The sequence below is a fragment of the Podarcis vaucheri genome (genome assembly GCF_965113315.1).
Source record: "Podarcis vaucheri genome assembly, chromosome: 18".
NCBI lineage: Eukaryota > Metazoa > Chordata > Lepidosauria > Squamata > Lacertidae > Podarcis > Podarcis vaucheri.
In genome coordinates, this window is record NC_138756.1 from 8,346,082 (window position 1) to 8,371,174 (window position 25,093).

A 25,093-nucleotide genomic window follows, 5' to 3' on the forward strand; every position below is an offset into this window, starting at 1 on the left:
CTTCCGCACCCTTTGCTCTGGGGGTGTACCTTCACAAATGCGGGTGTCTTCATTCAGGTAGTAGCCCAAGGGGCATTCACACTGGAAACTTCCAAAGGTGTTGACGCAGTTTCCGCCTTGACAGAGGCCCGGCAGCTCCTGACACTCGTCGATATCTGTGTGGGAGAGGAAAAGGAACAGAAAAGGGGTTTCAATGGTTACAGCCGGCCCTGTCGTTTGGCAGAGTGGGGCAGCTGCCTCTGGTGGTCAAAACCGGAGGGTGGGGAGTGGTGGCAAGGGTGCCGGAGGGTGGAGCTGGGTGTCTTTTGCCCCCTAAGCTACCCACCTGACCAGTGGTGGCTAGTGCCTGTTGCGACTGGTGGGGTAGAAACCAGGGGCATTGCCAAAATTGAGGAAGAGTAGGCCCATTGAAGTGAATGGACCCAACTCAGCCATGTCCATATATATAGGTAAAGGTAAAGGGACCCCTGACCATTAGGTCCAGTCGTGGCCGAATCTGGGGTTGCAGCGCTCATCTCACTTTATTGGCCAAGGGAGCTGGCGTACAGCTTCTGGGTCATGTGGCCAGCAGGACTAAGCCGCTTCTGGCGAACCAGAGCAGCGCACGGAAACGCCGTTTACCTTCCCGCCGGAGTGGTACCTATTTATCTACTTGCACTTTGACGTGCTTTCAAACTGCTAGGTGGGCAGGAGCAGGGACCGAGCAATGGGAGCTCACCCCGTCTTGGGGATTCGAACCGCTGACCTTCTGATCAGTAAGTCCTAGGCTCTGTGGTTTAACCCACAGCGCCACCCGCGTCCCTAAATTTTCTGTTTTACAATTTAAAATAAGAACATTTAAGAACAGTTTCAGGTTAAGAACGGACCTCCAGAATGAATTAAGTTCTTAACCCGAGGTACCACTGTACACTGGTAAAAGGTAAAGGTAAAGGACCCCTGGATGGTTAAGTCCAGTCAAAGGCGACTATGGGGTTGTTGCGCTCATCTCGCTTTCAGGCCGAGGAAGCCGGCGTTTGTACGTAGATGGCTTTCCGGGTCATGTGTCCAGCAGGACAAAACCGCTTCTGGTGCAACGGGACACCGATGGAAGCCAGAGCACACAGAAACACCGTTTACCTTCCCGCTGCAGTGGTACCTATTTATCTACTTGCGCCAGTGTGCTTTCGAACTGCTAGGTTGGCAGAAGCTGGGCAGAGCAGCAAGAGCTCACCCCATCGCAGGGATTTGAACCCGGAAGAATAACCCAGCCGCGAGCAAGGAGCTTGGCTGTCCTTACCTTCCAGAATGACTGTTATGGGGTTTGGACGGAATCCTTCGCCGCCAGGACAGAGAGTCTTGTATTCCGCTGTAGAGGGAGATGCACATTACTGAGATTTGATTCTGGAAAGCAGAGAGGGCTTGCAGGCCTTGTCCGTCCTGCTCCCCTTTCTTGCATATTGATTACATTTTGCATATTGATTACATTTATATGACACCTTTGCTCCCAAGTTGCACAAGTGACATATATTATTATTATTATTTCTATACCACTTTATAGTTTAATGGGAAAAACCTCAAAGTGGTTTAAAGGTAAAGGGTAAAGGGACCCCTGACCATTAGGTCCAGTCGTGGCCGACTCTGGGGTTGCGGCGCTCATCTCGCTTTACTGGCTGAGGGACCTCTGGGTCATGTGGCCAGCATGACTAAGCCACTTCTGGCAAACCAGAGCAGCGCACGGAAACGCCGTTTACCTTCCCGCCAGAGTGGTACCTATTTATCTACTTGCACTTCATGCTTTCGAAGTGCTAGGTTGGCAGGAGCAGGGACCGAGCAACGGGAGATCACCCCATCACGGGGATTCGAACCGCCGACCTTCTGATCAGCAAGTCCTAGGCTCTGTAGTTTAACCCACAGCGCCACCCGCGTCCCTTCCAAAGTGGTTTACGACACATTAAAACAATACAACATAGATGGACTCTGCTCACTGGTATTGGCTGGCGGGCAGAGCTCGCAGGGATTGCCCCAGGCCCGGCCGAGCGAGCAGCAACAGGAAGCCCGGGTGACCCCCACGCCGATCTCAGCGCTGCAAGAGATCCCGCCGTCGCCCCGATCTTGCGTGTCCAGGAAGCAGTTCCCGACGCGAGTATCTGGAACATGAAGGATGAAGAGGAAAAATTTTGGGAAATGATTTACAACCAATTGAAGAAAATGTTCCATTTAACATTTGTTTAAAAAACTGAAGCATTTCTGTTAGGGATTGTAGGGAAAGACGAGAGTTTTAATAGTTACATACGATTTTATTTTGGAGTTGTCTGCTTATTTTGGAGTTGTTTGTTGTAAAGAATGTATACTATGTGAATAATTTTTTTAAATAATAGCAAAAACACAAAGAAAGAAAGAAAGAAAGAAAGAAAGAAAGAAAGAAAGAAAGAGGAATTAAGATGACAAGGGCTTAAAAATAAATAAATGGGGGAAATGTATAATTTACCAAGGAGACCACTGTTAGTAAATTAAAACTTTAGCTGGACTTTAAGAAATGCTTGTAAAGTAACGAAGACCATGGATAATTTGGAAAAATGGACATTGTGGAGAATGTACTGATACGTAGCTTTAAATTCTGATTTAAGGACCCATGTAAGGGATGAGGAAAAGTCATGAGATTCAGAGAATCTCACAAAACGATTATGCAAGCTGTTTGGATGTAAATTTGTAATAATGAAAGCAAATAAAAATATTTCACACACAAAAAATATGATACCGTTGAGCGGACTTATTTGCCAACAGTGACCAAACCCCAACCGAAACGGCGCTATCTGGTTGCCGGGCGAAACCTGGAAGAGGAGAGGCTCCGAATGTCGGGGGTCAGACTTACCTACACAGCCCACTCCCGTGGGGTTGAGCTCAAAATCTTGAGGGCAGTTGCACAGGTAGCTTCCAGGTGTGTTGACACAAAGCCCGTTGATGCAGTTCACCGGATCGGCGCACTCGTTGATGTCTGAAAGGTGAAAGCGTTATAAGAATTTTAAGGTCTCAAATACAGTGGTACCTCGGGTTACATGCGCTTCATGTTACAGACTCCGCTAACCCAGAAATAGTGCTTCAGGTTAAGAACTTTGCTTCAGAATGAGAACAGAAATTGTGTGGCAGCAGCAGGAGGCCCCATTCGCTAAAGTGGTGCTTCAGGTTAAGAACAGTTTCAGGTGAAGAACAGACCTCCGGAACGAATGAAGTACTTAACCTGAGGTACCACTGTATAGAAGAAACATTCATAAATTTCCCCTAAATTGATTTTTGTTTTTTATTGTTCTTCATGTTTTTATACTGTATTTTATGCTGCTTTTATAATTAAGTGTTTTAAATTTGTTGTTAGCCGCCCTGAGCCCGGTTTTTGAACCGGGAAGGGCGGGGTATAAATAAAAAAATATTATTATTATTACAGTGGTACCTCGGGTTACATACGCTTCAGGTTACATACACTTCAGGTTACACACTCCGCTAACCCAGAAATAGTGCTTCAGGTTAAGAACTTTGCTTCAGGTTGAGAACAGAAATCTGTCTCAAGGCAAAGCTAAAAAAATGTAGTATCAACACCAACAACTAGCAAACACTGGCCTGCGAGCGCTCCAGTTGGAGAACAGCCTTTGCCAAAGGTGTCCTGGGCTTTGAAGACACTCAAACTCAGGATGAGAGGGAGAAACGTGCTAACAGGACGGCATGCTTGGCAAACCCTCACTGGGATCAACTCCCACCCGGAAACTGATGTCCCCACCGTGGAAGGACGTGTAGATCCAGAATTGGCCTCCACAGTCACTTACGGACTCATGGTTAAAATCGTGTTTATGGAAGACAATCTTACTCGGCTACGAGGGATTGCTGAAGAAGAGGAAGGAGAAGAAGAGGAGGAGGAGGAAGAAGAAGAAGAAGAAGAAGAAGAGGAAGGAGAAGAAGAGGAAGAAGAAGAAGAAGAAGAAGAAGAAGAAGAAGAAGAAGAAGAAGAAGAGGAAGAGGAAGAAGAAGAAGAAGAAGAAGAAGAAGAAGAAGAAGAAGAAGAAGAAGAAGAGGAAGAGGAAGAAGAAGAGGAAGAGGAGGAAGAGGAAGAAGAAGAAGAAGAGGAGGAAGAGGAAGAGAAAGAAGAAGACGATGAAGAGGAAGAGGAAGAGGAGGAGGAATAAGAAGAGGAGGAAGAAGAAGAAGAAGAAGAAGAAGAAGAAGAAGAAGAGTAGGAGGAAGAGGAAGAGGAAGAAGAAGAGGAAGAGGAAGAGGAGAAAGAAGAGGAAGAAGAAGAGGAGGAGGAAGAAGAATTAATAGTAATGCACTGTGTGCCCTTGCTAGTCTTTCCCCTCCCAACTCACCTGTACAGTTCCCTCCACTCCTATCCAGCTCATATCCATCATCGCAAGCACAGCGGAACATCCCTGGAAGGTTCTGGCAGCTGCCAAACACACAGATGTTCTGGAAGGTGCACTCATCGATATCTGTGGGGCGGGAGGGAATCACAAATGAAATCAACACTCTTTGGGGTGAGTCAAGTACCCGATGGCTATTCCACAAAAACATCGCCCACGATAAATCTGTGAGCCCTTAAGGGGCATGGAGAAAGCAGGAAGAGAAAAGCTGGCCTCGCTCTCATCTTATATGAGAACGATGGGGCAGTATTATTATAAAACGACTACCTGACTTTTAGAAGACATCTGAAGGCAGCCCTGTTTAGGGAAGTTTTTAATGTTCGTTGTTTTATTGCGCTTTTAATATTTTGTTGGGAGCTGCCCAGAGTGGCTGGGGAAAACCAGCCAGATGGGCGGTTTATAAATGAGAAATTATTATTATGAATTATTATGATTATTATTATCCGAAGGAAGCTGAAGGTCGGATGATTCATAGCAGACGAAAGAGAGGATTTGCTCCCACAAATGATAGCGACAGGCGCCAAGTCAGACAGCTTTAAATGGAGATTAGGGAAATTCTCAGATAGGGCGAATTATTATTATCATCATCATCATCATCATCATCATCATCATCACGTGGATTTTCCTAGAGGTAAACAATGAGGCAAACAGATGTGTGGATAATAATAATAATAATAATAATAATAATAATAATAATAATAATTTATTATTTATACCCCGCTCATCTGGCTGAGTCTCCCCAGCCACTCTGGGCGGCTCCCAATCAAGTATTAAAAACAATACAGCGTTAAATATTAAAAACTTCCCTAAACAGGGCTGCCTTCAGATGTCTTTTAAAGATAGGATAACTGCTTATTTCCTTCACATCTGAAGGGAGGTTGTTCCACAGAGTGGGTGCCACCACCGAGAAGGCCCTCTGCCTGGTTCCCAGTAACCTCACTTCTTGCAGGGAGGGAACCGCCAGAAGGCCCTCGGAGCTGGACCTCAGTGTCCGGGTAGAACGATGGGGGTGGAGACGCTCCTTCAGGTGTACTGGACCGAGGCCGTTTAGGACTTTCAAGGTCAGCACCAACACTTTGAATTGTGCTCGGAAACGTACTGGGAGCCAATGCAGATCTCTCAGAACCGGTGTTATCTCTCGGATGAACTCCCACAGAGCCAAACCTAAGACTCTGCTGGCGAGTCTTGGGTTCAAATCTCACCTCAGCTGGGATACACCTCTCCAGCACCAGCCGGCGAGGAACTGAGGTCTTGCAAAGTGTTTGGCTCCAGCCAGGCTGCTCTGCTAGGCTGCAAACAGAGATAACTTCGCTCCCCCGCTTACCTTGACATGCCCTGCTGTCCTCGGTGGGGTTGAAGCCCATTTCGCACTCGCAACGGTAACCACCGGGGGCGTTGAGGCACTGCCCGTTCTCACAGAGGTTGACGTTGTCAGCACACTCGTCCACATCTGGGGAGAGGCAAGGAGAGGTCAGGGGTTTTTCTTGGGTTGAGACTCGCTCGTCCCAGAACCGTCGACATTACTTACAACAAGTGAGATCGGAAAATATAAACTGTGTGGAAATAATAATACTAACTAAAGCCTTTTGAAATATTTGGAAGAAGATAAAAGACTCTCCTGTGACGCACTATTTAATTGGGATCCGCCATTATGGGATAGACCGAGTTAGAATCATAGAATAGAATCATAGAGTTGGAAGAGACCACAAGGGCCATCGAGTCCAACCCCCTGCCAAGCAGGAAACACCATCAGAGCACTCCTGACATATGGTTGTCAAGCCTCTGCTTAAAGACCTCCAAAGTAGGAGACTCCACCACACTCCTTGGCAGCAAATTCCACTGTCAAACAGCTCTTACTGTCAGGAAGTTCTTCCTAATGTTTAGGTGGAATCTTCTTTCTTGTAGTTTGGATCCATTGCTCCGTGTCCGCTTCTCTGGAGCAGCAGAAAACAACCTTTCTCCCTCCTCTATGTGACATCCTTTTATATATTTGAACATGGCTATCATATCACCCCTTAACCCTCTTCTCCAGGCTAAACATGCCCAGCTCCCTTAGCCGTTCCTCATAAGGCATCGTTTCCAAGCCTTTGACCATTTTGGTTGCCCTCCTCTGGACACGTTCCAGTTTGTCAGTGTCCTTCTTGAACTGTGGTGCCCAGAACTGGACACAGTACTCCAGGTGAGGTCTGACCAGAGCAGAATACAGTGGCACTATTACTTCCCTTGATCTAGATGCTATACTCCTATTGATGCAGCCCAGAATTGCATTGGCTTTTTTAGCTGCCGCATCACACTGTTGGCTCATGTCAAGTTTGTGGTCAACCAAGACTCCTAGATCCTTTTCACATGTACTGCTCTCATGCTCACATGTACTGCTTCACATGTACTGCAGAGATAAATAGTCATAGGGGGAGACGAGCTCTTAATTTTGTTATTATATCTGTACTTCAAGTCCGATTTGGCAAACCTCCCTGTTAAGTTGTGGGCAAACATATCAGACGACACAGCGATTCTTCAAACAGCTCTTGTTTATTCAAAGGCCAGGACAGAACTGAACTGAAGGGTTCAGTCAGCCTGCTTATATAGAGCTCCAGTACAACGTAACTGTGGCAACTTTCTAAAACTATCCAATCACTGAATGTCACTTTCGATCCTTCATTTGCATACAAACTATCCAATCACTGAACGTCACCTCCGATCCTTCATTTGCATAACTATCTACAGTATCCCCCTGCTGGCCCAGGGTGAGAACTTCAGTACATTACACTCCCCTGGAAACACTAATGTTTGGTGCAACCCGCCTGAGAAAATTAATGAGCAAACGCTTAGATTTTATTTCATCGGAACTGAGAGAAGATGGCGTCTGCCACCAGAGGAGGACTTTTGGATTGATTCGGCATAAACACCAGCATGTGAGGGTATACTGCTAATAATAGACTTACCAGCTGCAAAAAAGAAAAGAAAAAAGGGAGAGTCATACAAATTTCACACAGAAGTATATTATTGCTCACTTCAACTTGCCTGTGGAAACAACTCAGAGGCCATGAAAGAAGGAAGGATAACAACAGGAAGATTTAAAGAAGGAACTATTGGAAACCCAAGGTAGTAGAAACATAAGATGAATAGAACCCCACTGAACTTGAAGCATGGGAAGCCCCAACAAAAATTCATAATTTGGCAAAATATTTGGACTTTATGATATGTATTTGTATAATTTGGAATACGTAATGTGATCTGATTGGATTGTTAAAATGGAAAACTTAATAAAAATTATTATATATGAAAAAAGAGAGAATTGCTCGTCCCACACACTCCAGCCAAGTCCTTTCCCGCAAGCCCCGGTCTGGCTGCTGCGGGAACGGATCCTGCAAAAACCCCCGGCTCCAAGACTCCTTCCCAACCCCAGCCTAGCCGTCTTACCAGAGCACGAGAAACCATCGCCGTTGAAACCGTCTCGGCATGCGCACCGATAAGACCCTGGGGTGTTCAGGCAGTTGGCGTTGAGGTTGCAGCTATGCGCCTCTGTGGCACATTCGTCCAGGTCTGGGAAGGAAGGAGACAGTGTTGTACTGATTGCTAATTAAATCGACCTCTGAGAAGCTGAGTGACTGGTTGGACTGAACAGAAGACTACATCAAAGAATCACAGCTATGTTGGTATGTTGAAACGGATTGGAAAGGGGGGGGGCTTTTCTCTTTTTCAATATGATTTACCTAACAACCCCTCCCCAAGAAGAACCGCCACACGACTGATAGCAAGTGAGATAGGAAAATAAACTGTGTGGAAATAAAATTATTAACTAAAGGCTCTGTTGTGCGGAAGATCTGGAAAGGAAACGAAAGGCTTTTGGATGATGCAGTTCTAATTGGGAACCGCCATTATTCAATTCAATTCAAAATCCTTTATTAGGCATAACACACCACACATTAAAAAACAAACATCATATACAGACTGTATAAAATACGGGGTCAATGAACACAATTTATCCTAGTCCTATTCTTAACTCCAAGAAATGAATCGATGTACAAAGATAATATAATACAACACAGCAACATCACCTACTATTAAAAACCACTAAGTCTCTTTGTCATGGCCCATTCTTTCTTCATGGACAGCACTTAAAAATTCAGCCGCTATTAATGTAATTTGATCATCGCTGTCCGCCAGCAGGTCCTGAACAGTTGGTTGTGTGAAAATCTGTCTATTAAATTTTATGGCCTCAAATAATTGTTTTCTGGCATAACTGCCGAAATCACAGGAAAAGGAACCGCCATTATGAGACAGGCTTTGTTGGGAGGGAGCCACGGTTCTGTTATCATATCTGAATTCTACGTTTGATTTGGCAAGAACTCCCCTGAAAAGGCTGATTTATGGAGCAACTGGTCTAGGAAAGTTAATGAGCAGACGCTTAGACTGTATCTTATGGGAATTGCTGAAATGGCGCCTGCCGTTGGAATAGAACTTTTGGATCATCATGAAAATCCACACAGGACTATAATAATGTTTGCTTCAACTCACTTGTGGAGATATTCTCAGAGGTTATAAAGAAAGAAAAAATGATAACAACAAGAAGATTGGAAGACGGGATTTGTAAAGGATAACAACAAAGAGATGGAAAGATGGGACTTGTGAACATCAAAGCAGCAGAAATATGAGATGACTGAACCCTTTCTGAACTCGAAGCATGGGAACCCCCAACAAAAATTTAAAATTGGCTAAATATTTGGAGTTTGTAATGTATTGGTATAATTTGGAATTAATGTGATATGATTGGTTTGTCAATTGGAAATTTAATAAAAATTATTTTAAAAAAAGAAGGAAGGAGACAGTGTCAGCCTCATTGACGCAACACTGCAGTTCAGACTCATTTGCACTATTGCAGGTGCTCCTGAATTTTTTGCTTTCATCCCTAAGGACAGACATGGTCCTTTCCCGTAAACCAACTCAGAAACCTGCCGCACGCGTTAGATTTCTAAGGGCTGTTTGGAGGTGGAAAGCGAGGCGCTCTGCACAAGCTCAGGGCTGCAAAAACCCTGTGTGCAGAAATCTAGCATGTGCAAAACAAAAAGCGGTCAGCCTACAGTCCCTCTCCTTGACATGCTAGATTTCTGTGTGTCAGGATTCTGTCATTAAGCTCCCTAACGTGCAGGCTTAACAGGGGTTGACGATCTTAGTGAGAACTGGATAATTGGGGTTAAACCTAATTCCCAATGTATGTATGTATGTATGTATGTATGTATGTGTTGTTATTGTTGTTTAGTCGTTTAGTCGTGTCCGCCTCTTGGTGACCCCCTGGACCAGAGCGCGCCAGGCACTCCTGTCTTCCACTGCCTCCCGCAGTTTGATCAAACTCATGCTAGTAGCTTCAAGAACACCATCCAACCATCTCATTCTCTGTCGTCCCCTTCTCCTTGTGCCCTCCATCTTTCCCAACATCAGGGTCTTTTCCAAGGAGTCTTCTCTTCTCATGAGGTGGCCAAAGTATTGGAGTCTCAGCTTCAGGATCTGTCCTTCCAGAGAGCACTCAGGGCTGATTTCCTTCAGGATGGAGAGGTTTGATCTTCTTGCAGTCCATGGGACTCTCAAGAGTCTCCTCCAGCACCAGAATTCAAAAGCATCAATTCTTCGGTGATCAGCCTTCTTTATGGCCCAGCTCTCACTTCCATACATCACTACTGGGAAAACCATGGCTTTAACTATACAGACCTTTGTTGGCAAGGTGATGTCTCTGCTTTTTAAGATGCTGTCTAGGTTTGTCATTGCTTTTCTCCCAAGAAGCAGGTGTCTTTTAATTTCATGGCTGCTGTCACCATCTGCAGTGATCATGGAGCGCAAGAAAGTAAAATCTCTCACTGCCTCCATTTCTTCCCCTTATATTTGCCAGGAGGTGATGGGACCAGTGGCCATGATCTTCGTTTTTTTTGATGTTGAGCTTCAAACCATATTTTGCACTCTCCTCTTTCACCCTCATTAAAAGGTTCTTTAATTCCTCCTCACTTTCTGCCATCAATTTTGTGCCATCTGCATATCTGAGGTTGTTGATATTTCTTCTGGCAATCTTAATTCCGGCTAGGGATTCATCCAGCCCAGACTTTCACATGATGTATGTATGTATGTATGTATGTATGTATGTATGTATGTATATGTAAAGAAGCAGAAGTCCCATCGAAGGAAGAATGGATACAAAAATGTATGGAATATGCAGAAATGGCGAAACTCACCGTTGCATTTCAGCCCATCACCGAGCCAGCCTGTCCGGCACTTACACCGAAAACTCCCGGGGATGTTGATGCACGAGGCGTGCATGTCACAATTGTGAGCTCCGATTTCACACTCGTCAATATCTGCAAGGGGGCGAGGAGGGAAAGCGTGGATTTTATTTATTTTTTAAAAAGTCTGGTGAAGAGCAACGTTTTTGCCTGGTGCCTAAAGGTGTATACTGAAGGCGCGAGGCAAACTTGAGCGTTCCACAGACGGGGAGCCACTGCAGAGAAGGCCCTGTTCTCGTGTTCCCACCCTGCGGACCTCTCGAGGAGGGGACACACGAAGAAGGGCTTCAGAAGATGATCTCAGGGACCAGGTAGGTTCATATGGAAAGAGGCGGTCCTTGAGGTATTGCGGTCCTGAGCCATTTAAGGCTTTATAGGTCCAAACCAGCACTTTGAATTGGGCCCGGAAACTCATTGGCAGCCAGTGCAGTTGGGCCAGGATCAGTGCAATAGGCTCAAACCATCTTGCTCTGGTGAGCAACCTGGCCACTGAATTCTGCACCGGCTGAAGTTTCCGAACCGTCTTCAGAGGCAGCCCTGCGTATAACGCATTGCAGTAATCTAACCCTGAGGTTACCAGAGCATAGACGACAGTAGTTAGGCCATCCCTGTCCGGATAGGGGCGTAGCTGGGCCACTAGCCGAAGGTGATGGAAGGCACGCCAGGCCACTGAGGCCACCTGAGCCTTGAGCGATGGCAAAGGATCCAGGAGGACCCCCAAGCTATGAACCTGCTCCTTCAGAGGAAGTTTAATGCCACAAAAAGCAGGAGATCTCCCAGCCATCCGGCTTAGGGAACCACCCATTCCCAGTGCCTCTGTTTTATCTGGATTGAGCTTCAGTTTGCTGGCTCTCTGTTGGGGTACTGCCAGGGAGACGAAGGCATCGGGCTGCCTCCGCGTCGTCTCCGGACAATCTCCCGGTCTCCCGTCGAACAGCATCAGTCAATTAGGGAAACGAGCCTCAGAGACACCCTTTCTGCAGAATTTCCACAACGGAAGATTCAGCCAGGAGAGCATATTTACAGGTTTATTTGACGTTGATCAGAACAACGTGGAAAAACATGACTGCTTGCATCCGTGTCCAGGAAAACAGCCAGAACAAAAACGACCATATTTTTCGCCCTACAAGACACTTTTCCCCCTCCAAAAATGAAGGGGAAATGTGTGTGCGTCCTATGGGGTGAATGCAGTCTTTCGCTGAAGCCTAGAGAGTGAGAGGGGTCGGTGCGCACCAACCCCTCTTGCTCTCCAGACTTCGGGCAGCTCTCCGCAAGCCTTGGGAGCCCGGCGCGACTTCCCGCCGGGCTCCCAAGGCTTGCGGACAGCAGCCTGCAGCCCGAAACCCGGGGAGCGCAGGTCGGGGGAAGCTCGGGGTTCCCCCGCCCCAGCCCCGCGCCTGGGGGGGAAATATTTTTTTTCTTTATTTCCCCTCCCCCCAAACTAGGTGCGCCCTATGGGCCGGTGCGCCCTATAGGGCGAAAAATACGGTATATACAAAACGGAAACTCCCAGTGAGCAGGAAGTAAACTGGCATGTGATACACAACAATCATGCCTGACTATTTAAGGTTCAACGGAACTATATATCCTAACATCTTCCCCCTTTCCATGTAACCTGTAGTACCTGTGGTTCAACCCAATTGCAACCTCTGTACATAAACCTTAAGTTATTCTCTGTTAACAACCTTAGATAACAGATCGCAGGAATTTCATTTCCTGGCATGTAGGACACCTGAATGAGTACACACTCTCTTGCGCAATGTAACTTAATCTGCAAGTATTTGGTTCTTTGCTTGCAACTCTCTGAGTTGAGCAAAGCCAAACATGATCTATTGTCGTGATACACTTGTATAGGACATTTCACAGAAACTCTGATGTCCTGAAACAGTTGCATCAACGATTCACAATCCATGAGTGAAAATGGCAGAGCATTGAGTTCTGCCTCACAGGAACTTAGGCTTACTGTCGTCTGCTTTTTGCACAACCAGTCAAACAGACAGTGGTTGTACATGTAGCATACTCCAGAAGTGCTTGCCGCATCCGTGGTGTCACTTCCAAAACTAGCATCTGCAAAGATTTCAAGACCTCCAGAGTTTCCGCAACGGAAGATTCAGCCAGGAGAGCATATTTACAGCTTTATTCAACGTTGATCAAAACAACACTCTCATCCAGTCCGTTACGGACGCAAGGCACTGGTCTAGCACTTCCACTGCCTCACCTGCCGAGGCAAAGGAGAAGCGGAACAGGACTTAGCTGGGAACACCTGGTGACATACCTGTGCAACCGGTGGTGCCCTTCTTGACAAAGTAGCCCAGCTGGCAATGGCAGATGAATGATCCTTTGGTGTTCTCGCACTCTCCGTGAAGACAAATGTTGGGGTTCAGGTCGCACTCGTTCACATCTGCAGGGGGAAGAGGGAGGGAAGTATTCAGAACACCCCTCTTCCAAAGCCTGTGCTCACCCCAAACTTCAAGCAGCCCTTTGTCTAGGAAGCAGGGAGGTTGTAACCTCCCTGTCAGAGCACATGCGGTGTGCAAAAGGTTCAGGATTCAATCCCCGGGACCTTTGAGTACGGCAGGGAAAGACCTCTAAAGGCCGCTGCTATGTTAAGTACAGTCATATTGCGTTTTTTCGGGTTACGGACTGCTGAAACCCGGAAATACCAGAATGGGTTACTTCCGGGTTTCGGCGGTCGCGCATGCGCAGAAGCGCCAAATCGCAACCCACACATGCGCAGACGCACCGCTGCGGGTTGCGAATGTGCATCCTGCACGGATCACGTTCGCAACCTGAGCATCCACTGTATAATGATTTCATGAACAGAAATTGGAAATGCTTAAATCCATCACTGTAGGGCTGCCATACACCTGCGATTTTCCCGGACATTACTGGGATATCAAAGGCGGAAGTGACATCTGGAGGGAAATTCCGGAAGTTAATTATTATTTTTTTAATTTTCAAAAAACCACCCCCCCACACACAAAAAAGAAGAAACAAAAAGTAAAAAAAGAATTAAAAATAAAAATACAGAAATATATATATATATAAATCACAGACCAAACCAAACATCCCCCCCTTTCCCACCCACCACCTTAACTTAAAACAAATTTTAAACCAAAATATGACTTCCTTCCATCGATGCTTGAACTTATTTTACACTCTTATCTTTATTGTTGTCGTGTTTCATTTTGTAGATATTTTTATTTATTTTATTCCTTTCCCCCCTTACAAACTTTGTCATGTAGGAAGGTTTGTCCTGGATCTTCGGCGAGTAAACTGTGAAAGCCCCAGCGAAAGAAGAACGGATGCAAAAACTTAGGGAATATGCTTCTTCTGTTTCTGCTCCAGAGATATGAGGATTATAATCTCATTTTTATTTTATTTTTAGGGGAAGGATGTCGGTCAGAGGTGGAGCACATGTTCTGTAAGCAAAAGGTCCCAGCTTCTGGCATATTCAGGTAAGTCAGGGAGAGGCTGTCACCTGGAACCCCAGGCAGCTACTGTCGGTCAGAGCAGACAATATTGGGATGGATGGGCGAATGGCCCTGGTCTTACCGATGCAAGTTTTCATGTCCAAAGAGGCCATGAATCCGTCAAAGCAAAGGCAGCGGTATTCCCCCGGAATGTTGGTGCATTGTCCGCCATCGCAGATATCTGGGTTGTCCTCACATTCGTCGATATCTGGAGAGGAGGCAGGGAGAAACAGATTTTCCTCCTTCCCAATAATAATAATTTAGTATTTATACCCCGCCCATCTGGCTGGGCTTCCTCAGCCACTCTGGGCGGCTTCCAAAACAAATATTAAAATACTGTAATACATCAAACATCAAAAGCTTCTGTCTTCAGATGTCTTCTAAAAGTCTGGTAGTTGTTTTTCTCTTTGACATCTGACGGGAGGGCGTTCCACAGGGCGGGTGCCACCACTGAGAAGGCCCTATGCCTGGTTCCCTGTACCTTGGCTTCTCTCAGCGAGGGAACCGACAGAAGGCCCTCGGCGCTGGACCTCAGCGTCCGGGCAGACTGATGGGGGTGGAGACGCTCCTTCAGGTATACTGGACCGAGGCCGTTTAGGGCTTTAAAGGTCAGCACCAACACCTTGAATTGCAGGGGGTGGGTTATTTGACCCCCATGCTAGGCACAAGCCCTCGGGGAAGCAGCACTCAGAAGTGGAGAGGCACCATACTATTATTATTATTATTATTATTATTATTATTATTATTATTATTATACTCTGCCCATCTGGCTGAGTTGCCCCAGCCACTCTGGGCGGCTTCCAAGACGCAAAAAATCAATAATAAAACACCAAACATTAATAGTGACAATCAGATCCTATATAAAAAAAGTCACAATAACTTTAAAATAAAATAAACTGATACCAAATAAAGCAATACGCAATAATGCATTCAAATCCAATAGTAAACACTGAAATTAAACACCGACAAGTAATAATGAGACAGTTTACACTTATTGCAATAAAGAATTGCTCATCTATAATCATAAACAGCAGCAAATCGCAACGCATAAAATGCCACAAATCGTAGAAAACGTAATTTAAAAGGATTAAATTAAGAAACAAAGACACACAACTTATAAAATTATTTGAAATGAAACAATATCCAGACAAGGGAAGGGACAGCCTGTCAATAAAACGGATAGCATGTGTGAGAAGCTAAGCAGGGTCCGGTGCGGTTTCAAATTGGATGGGAGACCGCGTGCTGAGATTTCTGCATTGCAGGGGGGTAGGACTAGATAACCATGGGGGTGCCCTTCCAACGCTACAATTTCCGATCTTAGATTCACAGAACCGTAGAGTTGAGAGGGGCCCAATAGTTGCCTGGTCCCACCCTCTGGAATGTGGGAATCACAGCTATGCGCAGCAATGCTACTTTGAGGATGATGGGCGGGGCGGGGACGGGAGATGCTCTGCTCACCTGTGCAGGACCGCTTGTCGGGCATCAGCGCATAACCCTCGCTGCAGCTGCACTGATAGCTGCCTTCTGAGTTGGCGCAGTGGGTGTCACAGCCCCCGTTCATGATGGTGCACTCGTCAATATCTGCAAGGGAAGAATAATCAGGGGCTGAGCACCCGGGGAGGCTGAAAGGACGGCTAAAAGGCACAGAGCAGCTGCCAGGAAATGGGAAGTCCGCCACATACAGTAGAGGACTCTAACCAGACAGACAGCATGTCTCCCTCCAGAACACTCCATTCCATTTCCAGCTGCAAGGGAAGAATAATCAGGGGCTGGGCACCCGGGGAGGCTGAAAGGACGGCTAAAAGGTACAGAACAGCTGCCAGGAAATGGGAAGTCCGCCACATACAGTAGAGGACTCTAACCAGACAGACAGCCATGTCTCCCTCCAGAACACTCGATTCCATCTCCAGCTGCAAGGGGAAGAATTATCAGGGGGTGGGCACCCAGGGAGGCTGAGAGGGAGGCTAGAAGGCATGGAGCAGCTGCCAGGACATGGGGAGTCCGCCACATACAGTAGAGGACTCCAACCAGCCAGCCAGCTAGCCATGTCTCCCTCCAGAACACTCCATTCCATTTCCAGCTGCAAAGGGAAGAATTATCAGGGGGTGGGCACCTGGGGAGGCTGAGAGGGAGGCTAGAAGGCACAGAGCAGCTGCCAGGAAATGGGGAGTCCGCCACATACATAATTATAAAATATACATCAAGCCATCGTGTCCACGATGAATGCATTGTGTTGACTGGGTTTGATATATCGACGATAATTTCTGATTAAATCTCTAATCTGATTAAATTTCTGATTAAATCTCTACATTCATGCCTTTTCCCTCTACTGCCCATTTATCTCTCTTCACAAGTCACGTACACACTTAGACAGGCAGGCGTCCCGGGTCCTCAAAGATAATGGGCAGTTTCGTCGATGTAGCTTTTCTTATATATTGATCTTAGGATGTTAATCTTAGGGCCAGGAAACAGGTTTCACATTAAGGTGATAATGGTCACTGTCCTCCTGGCCATTCTTCTTATCATGTGTACTGATTGTTTATGACCTCCGGGGTTGCTGAATACAGTCCTTTGCAGTTTTCATTCATTTACTCCAGAGTATGCATGCCTAACTAGTGTTTATAGTTTAGCTTTGTCCTCACTTGAGGTTTGTTTGAACGCTCAAAGGAAATCTGATTGGTTCTTACGAGCACTGTGTCAAGGATTCTTTTGCTAATAAAATGGCCTGGTGAGGGGTGTGGTGTACGCACTTTCTCAGAGAGCCTTGCTGGTCAAAGCCTCGTGTCTTATTTTAATCAGGGTCCAGTCCTTCCTCTGGCCTCAGAACGCAACATGATAGCACACACAAGGCCATCCCTGTTCCTTGAGAAAGATTTGAACTCTCTCCCACCAATATGCCCATCATTTTATGGCCAAGCCTTAGGGCATCAGAGACGAGCGACCACGAATCTCACCGACACAGCCTTGGCGGTCCGGCGTGGCCTGGAACCCGGAGTCACACAGGCACTGGTAGGTTCCGATAACGTTGACGCAGCGTCCGTTGCGGCACAAATTGTCGCTGAGTGAGCATTCGTTGATATCTGAGGAGAAGGAAGAGAAAGTTCAAGGAAGGAATCGGACAGAAAAGAGGCAGTCTCAGAACATTGCTGTGCAGATCGTACGAGGGCAGCTGGGCATGCGAGGACATAGAGTTGGAAGGGACGGCCAAGGGTTGTTAATGTAGCAGGAACCCCCCACCCCAATCATTCAGTTTGTACAGACTTCACACACTCACACTCACACACTACATATGCCACACTTCTGTTATAAATTCATAGAAAAATCAACCATACATCCGATTTGCACTGTTCCATTTTTGTTTTACTCCATATGACAAGGACTATCAAAGGGGGGTGGCTTGGTTCTGGTCAACCATAATCCCTTCACCATCCCAGCACATCCACAGGAGCCCTGCCCAGTTGCTATGCCAACCCTGATGGTCCTAGACAGAAGACCATCAAGATCACAAAGAACTTGCATATGGGAGTGGATTCAGCACAGACTGGAACAAAGGACAATGATCAGCTCTTCCCTCTGGGGGCAGGAAACTGCAAACTCCCCTCTGTCACTTGGAAAGTACTCATGGAGAGGGGGAAAGGGGGAACCAGCCAGGTGACAGGACACTCAGGTTACCACCACAACTCCTCCCTCAACCCCTCCTTTCTGTAATGTATGCATGATGTTTCTGGGGGTGGGCTTGACCTAGAGGATGGGAATTTCAAAAGTTTTTATAAGGTCTTGCACACCATCTTTCTGGGTCCCCTCCTCTCTCCTGCAAATGAGGGGAACACCCTGTTGCAACAGTTCAATAAAGGCCAAGGCTACAGGCTGCTGTTTTGCTCCAAGTTATCCTGGTTGGTGTCTTTGTTTTTGTCCAAGGGAGCCCTCGTTTTTTTCCGGGAACATAATACCCTGCAACGAAGGAATCTTTGGCCAAACGTGGAACTCGAGTCTCCCTCTCCACCGACAGAGCTATCAACCACCTCCCCTGAGTCTGGAAACTGGAAAGTTTTCCTTGAAAGGGGGGATTGCCTTTTCTGAAACTGGGGCTATAGCCTTCCAGAGGGCAGGCAGGACTCCATGAATGGGGCAACTGTGCCCCTGAAGGACCAGGTGCACAGCCTGGGAGTCATTTTGGACTCACAGCTGTCCATGGAGGTGCAGGTCAATTCTGCGTCCAGGGCAGCTGTTTACCAGCTCCATCTGGTACGCAGGATGAGACCCTACCTGCCCGCGGACTGTCTCGCCAGAGTGGTGCATGCTCTGGTTATCTCCCGCTTGGACTACTGCCATGCGCTCTACATGGGGCTCCCTTTGAAGGTGACTTGGAAACTGCAACTAATCCAGAATGTGGCAGCTAGAGTGGGGACTGGGAGTCACTGCTGAGACCATATAACACCAGTCCTGAAAGACCTACATTGGCTTCCAGTACGTTTCCGAGTACAATTCAAAGTGTTGGTGCTGACCTTTAAACCCCTAAATGGCTCAGTATACCTGAAGGAGCACCTCCACCCCCATCATTCTGCCCGGACACTGAGGTTCAGCTCCGAGGGCCTTCTGGTGGTTCCCTCCCTACGATAAGCGAGGTTGCAGGGAACCAGGCAGAGGGCCTTCTCGGTGGTGGCACCTGCCCTGTGGAACGCCCTTCTGTTAGATGTCAAGGAAATACATAACTATCTGACTTTTAGAAGACATCAGAAGGCAGCCCCGTTTAGGGAAATTTTTCATGTTTGATGTCTTATCGCTTTATTATTGTTATTTTTAACATTCTGTTAACTCCCTGGAAGACTCCCTGGAAAAGACCCTGATGCTGGGAAAGATGGAGGGCGCAAGGAGAAGGGGACGACAGAGGGCAAGATGGTGGGACAGTGTTCTCGAAGCTACCAGCATGAGTTTGACCAAACTGCGGGAGGCAGTGGAAGACAGCAGGGCCTGGTGTGCTCTGGTCCAGGGGGTCACGAAGAGTTGGACGCGACTAAATGACTAAACATCAACAAAAATTCTGTTGGGAGCCACCCAGAGTGGCTGGGGAAAACCAGCCAAATGGGCGGGGTATAAATAATAAATTATTGTTGTGGTGGTTGTTATTGAGCTCCAGCCACCATCAGCCTCAGTCACGGATAATGGCCATAGGTCAAGGAGGATGCTCTAAGAAGGAATTGAGCTCTGGGGTCCAGAAGCCCCCAATTGGTGCACTTACCGACACAGGCATTGCCCTCTGAGGTGAGCTCGTGCCCCGGGGGGCAAAGGCACTCGAAGCTGCCATCGGTGTTGACGCAGACTCCTCCTCGGCACAGCAGAGGGTCCCTCTCGCATTCGTCGATGTCTGAAAAGAAGGAAGAAGGAAAAAAGACCCAGAAGTTCAGTGCGCCGTATGCAACGAATGACTCTAAATGCATCGCCTTGTGGTTTTCAACCTCTTTCGAGTCCACGGCTCCCTTTGAAGGAATGGGTTTCTGTGCAGTCAGTTTGAAATGGGACCCAAAACCCCGCTTTTCTTCTTTCTCCAAGAGAGCAGCGGCGGTCGTGGAGAGGCAACGGTAAGCTCCCTCGCAGCCTCGTTACGGACGAGCATCGCCTCCTCCTGAGCTCCAGATAAAACACATTTGGCCCAACCCCTTTCCCAAATCCGTCTCACCCATGCAGTTCTTCATCATCATGAACCCGCTCTCGTAGCCCTCAAAGCATTCACACTCAAAGCTGCCAGGTGTGTTGACGCAGGAACCGTGGCCACACAGGTCGGGCGAGATCCGGCACTCGTCGATATCTGCGAGGGGCGGAAGAGATGTTCAGGTCGCACCATGGGCACAGCGAGTCTCCCCGGGGGGGAAGCCCTGTCCGAGAGTGGGACTGGCTTCTGAGAAGGGCGTTTACGCTGCCCCGCTTACCATAGCTGTCAACTTACAGATTTGAAAATAAGGGACCAGCAGCCTCGAAAATAAGGGATCAGCAGCCAAAATAAGGGATTTTCCAAGCGCAGGTATGTTCAACTTCTGAGCCCCTCCGAGCCAAAGGCAGAAAGCCCAATCAGCAGCCAAACGAAGCCTCAAGCGGTGGTTCCCACAGCGCAGCAACCCGGCAAAGGGGATGCAGCAAGGGAAACTACCGTCACCTCTCCGCTGGGAAGCGCTGAGCAAAGGCGAGTCCCCAGGCAACGCGGCCGATTTGATCGGCACAAGGCATGCAAGCTCCACCCCCCAGTCGTTCTTAGACTCCTTATTGGGTGAGCAAGGCAGCCAAGCAACACAGTTGGAGCCTCCCTCCTCCCTGGCCGGCAGGGAGGGAGGGAGAGGAGCTGCTTCCTTTGAAACCCGGGAAATTTAAGGGACATCATCAATAAGGGACAGCAGCGGGACACGGCGCGGGGATAAGGGACTTTCCCGCCAAATAAGGGACGGTTGACAGCTATGCCGCTTACCTGTACAGTTTCTCTCCTCAGCGTCCAGGGCAAAGCCATTGCCACAGAGACACCGGAAGCTGCCGATGGTGTTGCGGCAGGTCCCGTGCGTGCAGAGGCCGGAGAATACCTTGCACTCATTCACATCTAGAGGGTCGAAAAGGAAAAGCTCTCATTGCAGCCTGCCGAGAAGTTGATTGGTGGCAGAAGTGGGAACCTAAGGCCCAGCTCTCATCATCCTTGACGGCTGGAAGATGAACGGATCTCAGAAACATCTACAGGGCCACAGATTCCTCAGCCTTGTGTTAAAGATAAAGGGACCCCTGACCATTAGGTCCAGTCGCAGGTGACTCTGGGGTTGTGGCGCTCATCTCGCTTTATTGGCTGAGGGAATTTGTCCGCAGCCAGCTCCCAGGTCATGTGGCCAGCATGACTAAGCCGCTTGTGGCGAACCAGAGCAGTGCACGGAAACACCGGAGCGGTACCTATTTATCTACTTGCACTTTGACTTTTTTTTGAACTGCTAGGTTAGCAGGAGCAGGGACCGAGCAACGGGAGCTCACCCCGTCATTGCGGGGATTCAAACCGCCGACCTTCTGATCGGCAAGTCCTAGGCTCTGTGGTTTAACCCACAGCGCCACCCGCATCCCGGGGTATTTGGTGGTAAACCCATCCACTAGGTATTCAAATTCAAATATCTGGGAATTACATTCCATCATAGGCTTCTCCGGTGCAACGGCAATGAATGCCAGTAAGTTGTCTATTTGGGGACCATCTGCCCAGGGGTTCCAGACTCTTATTTGCCCCCCTCCTCTGCACTCCTGGGGACGATGTTCTCCATCACACACACCCCAACTCACCTTTGTAAAAAGGCCGTCCGGATAAGACATCTCCCCGATTGGCAAAACCAGGTCCTCGTGGGCAGATGGCCTTGTATTCAGCGGAGCCCGACTTGGGGCACTCCTCGCAGTCAAAACCCCAAGCCGCACCGACAGAGCAGCAGCAAAGGTCGATGCGGTATTTCCCCGGCAGCGGTGCCGTGCACTCGTCTTCGGCCCACTTCATGTAGCACTGCTCCAGTCGCACGTCTGGGGGAGGAAAGGAGAAGGTCAGTGGGGGGCAGCGAGGAAGACGCCATCTCGAAGGTTTTGCTAGCGTCTGGCGGCTGCGTGCCACGCTAATCGTAGCCCGAACAGAGCCATCAAAATTAAGGGACATAGCTGGCGGAGGTCTGCTGGTCTACTCTGAGTAGAATTTAGCTGGGTGCAACCCTGGGAATGGGCTCCTCTTGAGAAGATTAAAAGGAGACATTGATTGATTGATTGATTGATTGATTGATTCAGCCTAACAAAATTCGTATGCTGCTTAAAACGATAAATGAAACCTCTAAGAGGTTCTCTCTCTCTACACACACACACACACACACACACACACACACACACACACGTGAAAATCCAGACACAACAGTTGTTGAGTTTGGATTTTTTTGGCAAAGTTGCAGAGCTTTTAAAAAGTTGTTAGAAGGCGGAGGGCCTTCTCGGTGGTGGCGCCCGCCCTGTGGAACGCCCTCCCATCAGATGTCAAGGGAATAAACAGCTATATCTGACTTTCAGAAGACACCTGAAGGAAGTCCTGTTTAGGGAAGTTTTTTATGCTTGATTATTTTTTTAATCATGTTTTTAATATTCTATTGGGAGCCTCCCAGAGTCTCTGGGGAAGCCTAGCCAGATGGGCGGGGTATAAATAATAAATTATTAGTACAGTGGTACCTCAGGTTACGTACGCTTCAGGTTACATGCGCTTCAGGTTACAGACTCCGCTAACCCACAAATAGTACCTTGGCTTAAGAACTTTGCTTCAGGATGAGAACAGAAATCGTGCTCCGGCGGCGCAGCGGCAGCAGGAGGCCCCATTAGCTAAAGTGGTGTTTCAGGTTAAGAACAGTTTCAGGTTAAGAACAGACCTCCAGAACGAATTAAGTACTTAAATCGAGGTACCACTGTGTTTATTATCTGGCTGGGTTTCCGCAGCCACTCTGGGCAGCTTTCAACAGAATATTAAAATACAATAGTCTATTAAACATTAAAAGCTTCCCTAAACAGGGCTGCCTTCAGACGTCTTCTAGAACTCAGATAGTTGTTTATTTCCTTGACATTTGACGGGAGGGCATTCCACAGGGTGGGCGCCACCACCGAGAAGGCCCTCTGCCCGATTCCGTTAACCTCATTTCTCTCTGGGAGGGAACTGCCAGAAGGCGCTCAGAGCTGGACCTCAGTGTCAGGGCTGAACAATGGGGGTGGAGACGCTCCCTCAGGTATACTGGACCGAGGCCATTTAGGGCTTTAAAGTGTATCGCTTTGCCTCCGTGTTTCGCTTTGTCTCCAGCACGGGGGCTCCCCCCACCCCCGAGACGTAGCAAGGTCCTTCCCATGGAAGATGAGAAATAAGGATGTCATGGGAAATATGGGGAAAGGGGAACCGGGAGCCTGCATGGCTCATGCCTCTTAGAATCATAGAATCATAGAGTTGGAAGAGACCATAAGGGCCATCGAGTTCAACCCCCTGCCAAGCAGGAAACACCATCAGAGCACTCCTGACATATGGTTGTCAAGCCTCTGCTTAAAGACCTCCAAAGTAGGAGACTCCACCACACTCCTTGGCAGCAAATTCCACTGTCGAACAGCTCTTACTGTCAGGAAGTTCTTCCTAATGTTTAGGTGGAATCTTCTTTCTTGTAGTTTGGATCCATTGCTCCGTGTCCGCTTCTCTGGAGCAGCAGAAAACAACCTTCCTCCCTCCTCTATGTGACATCCTTTTATATATTTGAACATGGCTATCATATCACCCCGTAACCTCCTCTTCTCCAGGCTAAACATGCCCAGCTCCCTTAGCCGTTCCTCATAAGGCATCGTTTCCAGGCCTTTGACCATTTTGGTTGCCCTCCTCTGGACACGTTCCAGTTGGTCAGTGTCCTTCTTGAACTGTGGTGCCCAGAACTGGACACAGTATTCCAGGTGAGGTCTGACCAGAGCAGAATACAGTGGCACTATTACTTCCCTTGATCTAGATGCTATACTCCTATTGATGCAGCCCAGAATTGCATTGGCTTTTTTAGCTGCCGCGTCACACTGTTGGCTCATGTCAAGTTTGTGGTCAACCAAGACTCCTAGATCCTTTTCACATGTACTGCTCTCAAGCCAGGTGTCTCCATCCTCACCAACGCACGTCCTGCCAGAGCCGTCCAGCGTCAAGCCTTCGGGACAATCGCAACGGAAGGACCCAACTGTGTTCACGCAATGGCCGTTGGAACAGACCCCCGGGAAAACCTCGCATTCGTTCACATCTGGGAACAGAAAAACGTCGTGAGGGTCGTTGCAGGGTCTGTTAGTCAGTGGGTGGGGACTGGAAGGGGGGATTAGCGGCAAAATATCCATTTTGGGGTCTAAGAAAAGGCCAGCAGATCCTGAGCACAAAACACAGGTGGGTTCTACACCCTCAAAGCACAAAAACCCTCCTTTGGAAACACACAGTTCCTCAGAACACCCATTTCACAGATGGTAAGGTAAAGGGCATAGCTCTCAACTTTTCCCTTTTCTTGCGAGGAATCCTATTCGGAATAAGGGAATTTCCCTTTAAAAAAGGGAAACGTTGACAGCTATGCCCCTGGGCGGTTAAGTCCAGCCAAAGGCGACTATGGGGTTGTGGCGCTCATCTTGCTTTCAGGCTGAGGGAGCTGTTGTTTGTCCACAGACAGCTTTCCGGGTCATGTGCACAGCAGGACTAAACCGCTTCTGGTGCAACAGGACACCATGACAGAAACCAAAACACACGGAAACGCCGTTTACCTTCCCGCCGCAGTGGTACCTATTTATCTACTTGCACTCGCGTGCTTTCTGTTAGGTTGGCAGGAGCTGGGACAGAGCAACAGGAGCTCACCCCATCGCATCTCTGGGTTATTTGTGCGGCATAGGAATTCATTCATATATTTTTTCCCCAAAAATATAGTCCGGGCCCCCACAAGGTATGAGGGACAGTGGACCGGCCCCTTGCTGAAAAAGTTTGCTGACCACTGCCCAAGAGGCTTGATGGTTTAGATCACAGTGCCACCCACGTCACCCGCAGATGATAAAGTGGCAAGTCTAAAGACCTGGCTGCTGTGTTGAGGCAGGCAGGCTCACATTGCCTTGTCCAAAATTACCGTATTTTTCGCTCTATAAGACGCACTAGACCACAAGACGCACCTAGTTTTTGGAGGAGGAAAACAAGAAAACAAATATTCTGAATCTCAGAAGCCACAACAGCAAGAGGGATCTCTGCGCAGCGAAAGCAGCAACCCCTCTTGCTGTTCTGGCTTCTGGGATAGCTGCGCAGCCTGCATTCGCCCCATAAGACGCACACACATTTTCCCCTACTTTTTAGGAAGGAAAAAGTGAGTCTTATACAGCAAAAAATACGGTATATTGCCCCTGCGCAGGGCAAATTCAAGGGAGGAGCTATCAAAGACACAAGGACACTCCTGTTTCGTGGGGA

General features: G+C 48.0%; 1 protein-coding gene across 3 annotated transcripts in view; it reads right to left on the reverse strand.

Moving 5' to 3' along the window:
- The window catches only part of FBN3 (fibrillin 3), a 150,278-nt gene that overhangs the window by 40,597 nt on the left and 84,588 nt on the right, over window positions 1–25,093 (reverse strand). For all 3 annotated transcript variants that reach the window (XM_082206194.1, XM_082206195.1, XM_082206196.1), the window contains 17 exons: window positions 23,781–23,906; window positions 21,424–21,651; window positions 20,585–20,710; window positions 19,805–19,933; window positions 19,367–19,492; window positions 17,082–17,207; window positions 15,586–15,708; window positions 14,210–14,335; window positions 12,930–13,055; window positions 10,607–10,729; window positions 7,806–7,928; window positions 5,710–5,835; window positions 4,332–4,454; window positions 2,852–2,974; window positions 1,965–2,126; window positions 1,277–1,345; window positions 30–155 (listed from right to left, as the gene is read on the reverse strand). In XM_082206194.1, the coding sequence (XP_082062320.1) occupies window positions 30–155; window positions 1,277–1,345; window positions 1,965–2,126; window positions 2,852–2,974; window positions 4,332–4,454; window positions 5,710–5,835; window positions 7,806–7,928; window positions 10,607–10,729; window positions 12,930–13,055; window positions 14,210–14,335; window positions 15,586–15,708; window positions 17,082–17,207; window positions 19,367–19,492; window positions 19,805–19,933; window positions 20,585–20,710; window positions 21,424–21,651; window positions 23,781–23,906 (2,211 nt within the window). The remainder of the gene's footprint in view (window positions 1–29; window positions 156–1,276; window positions 1,346–1,964; window positions 2,127–2,851; window positions 2,975–4,331; window positions 4,455–5,709; window positions 5,836–7,805; window positions 7,929–10,606; window positions 10,730–12,929; window positions 13,056–14,209; window positions 14,336–15,585; window positions 15,709–17,081; window positions 17,208–19,366; window positions 19,493–19,804; window positions 19,934–20,584; window positions 20,711–21,423; window positions 21,652–23,780; window positions 23,907–25,093) is intronic.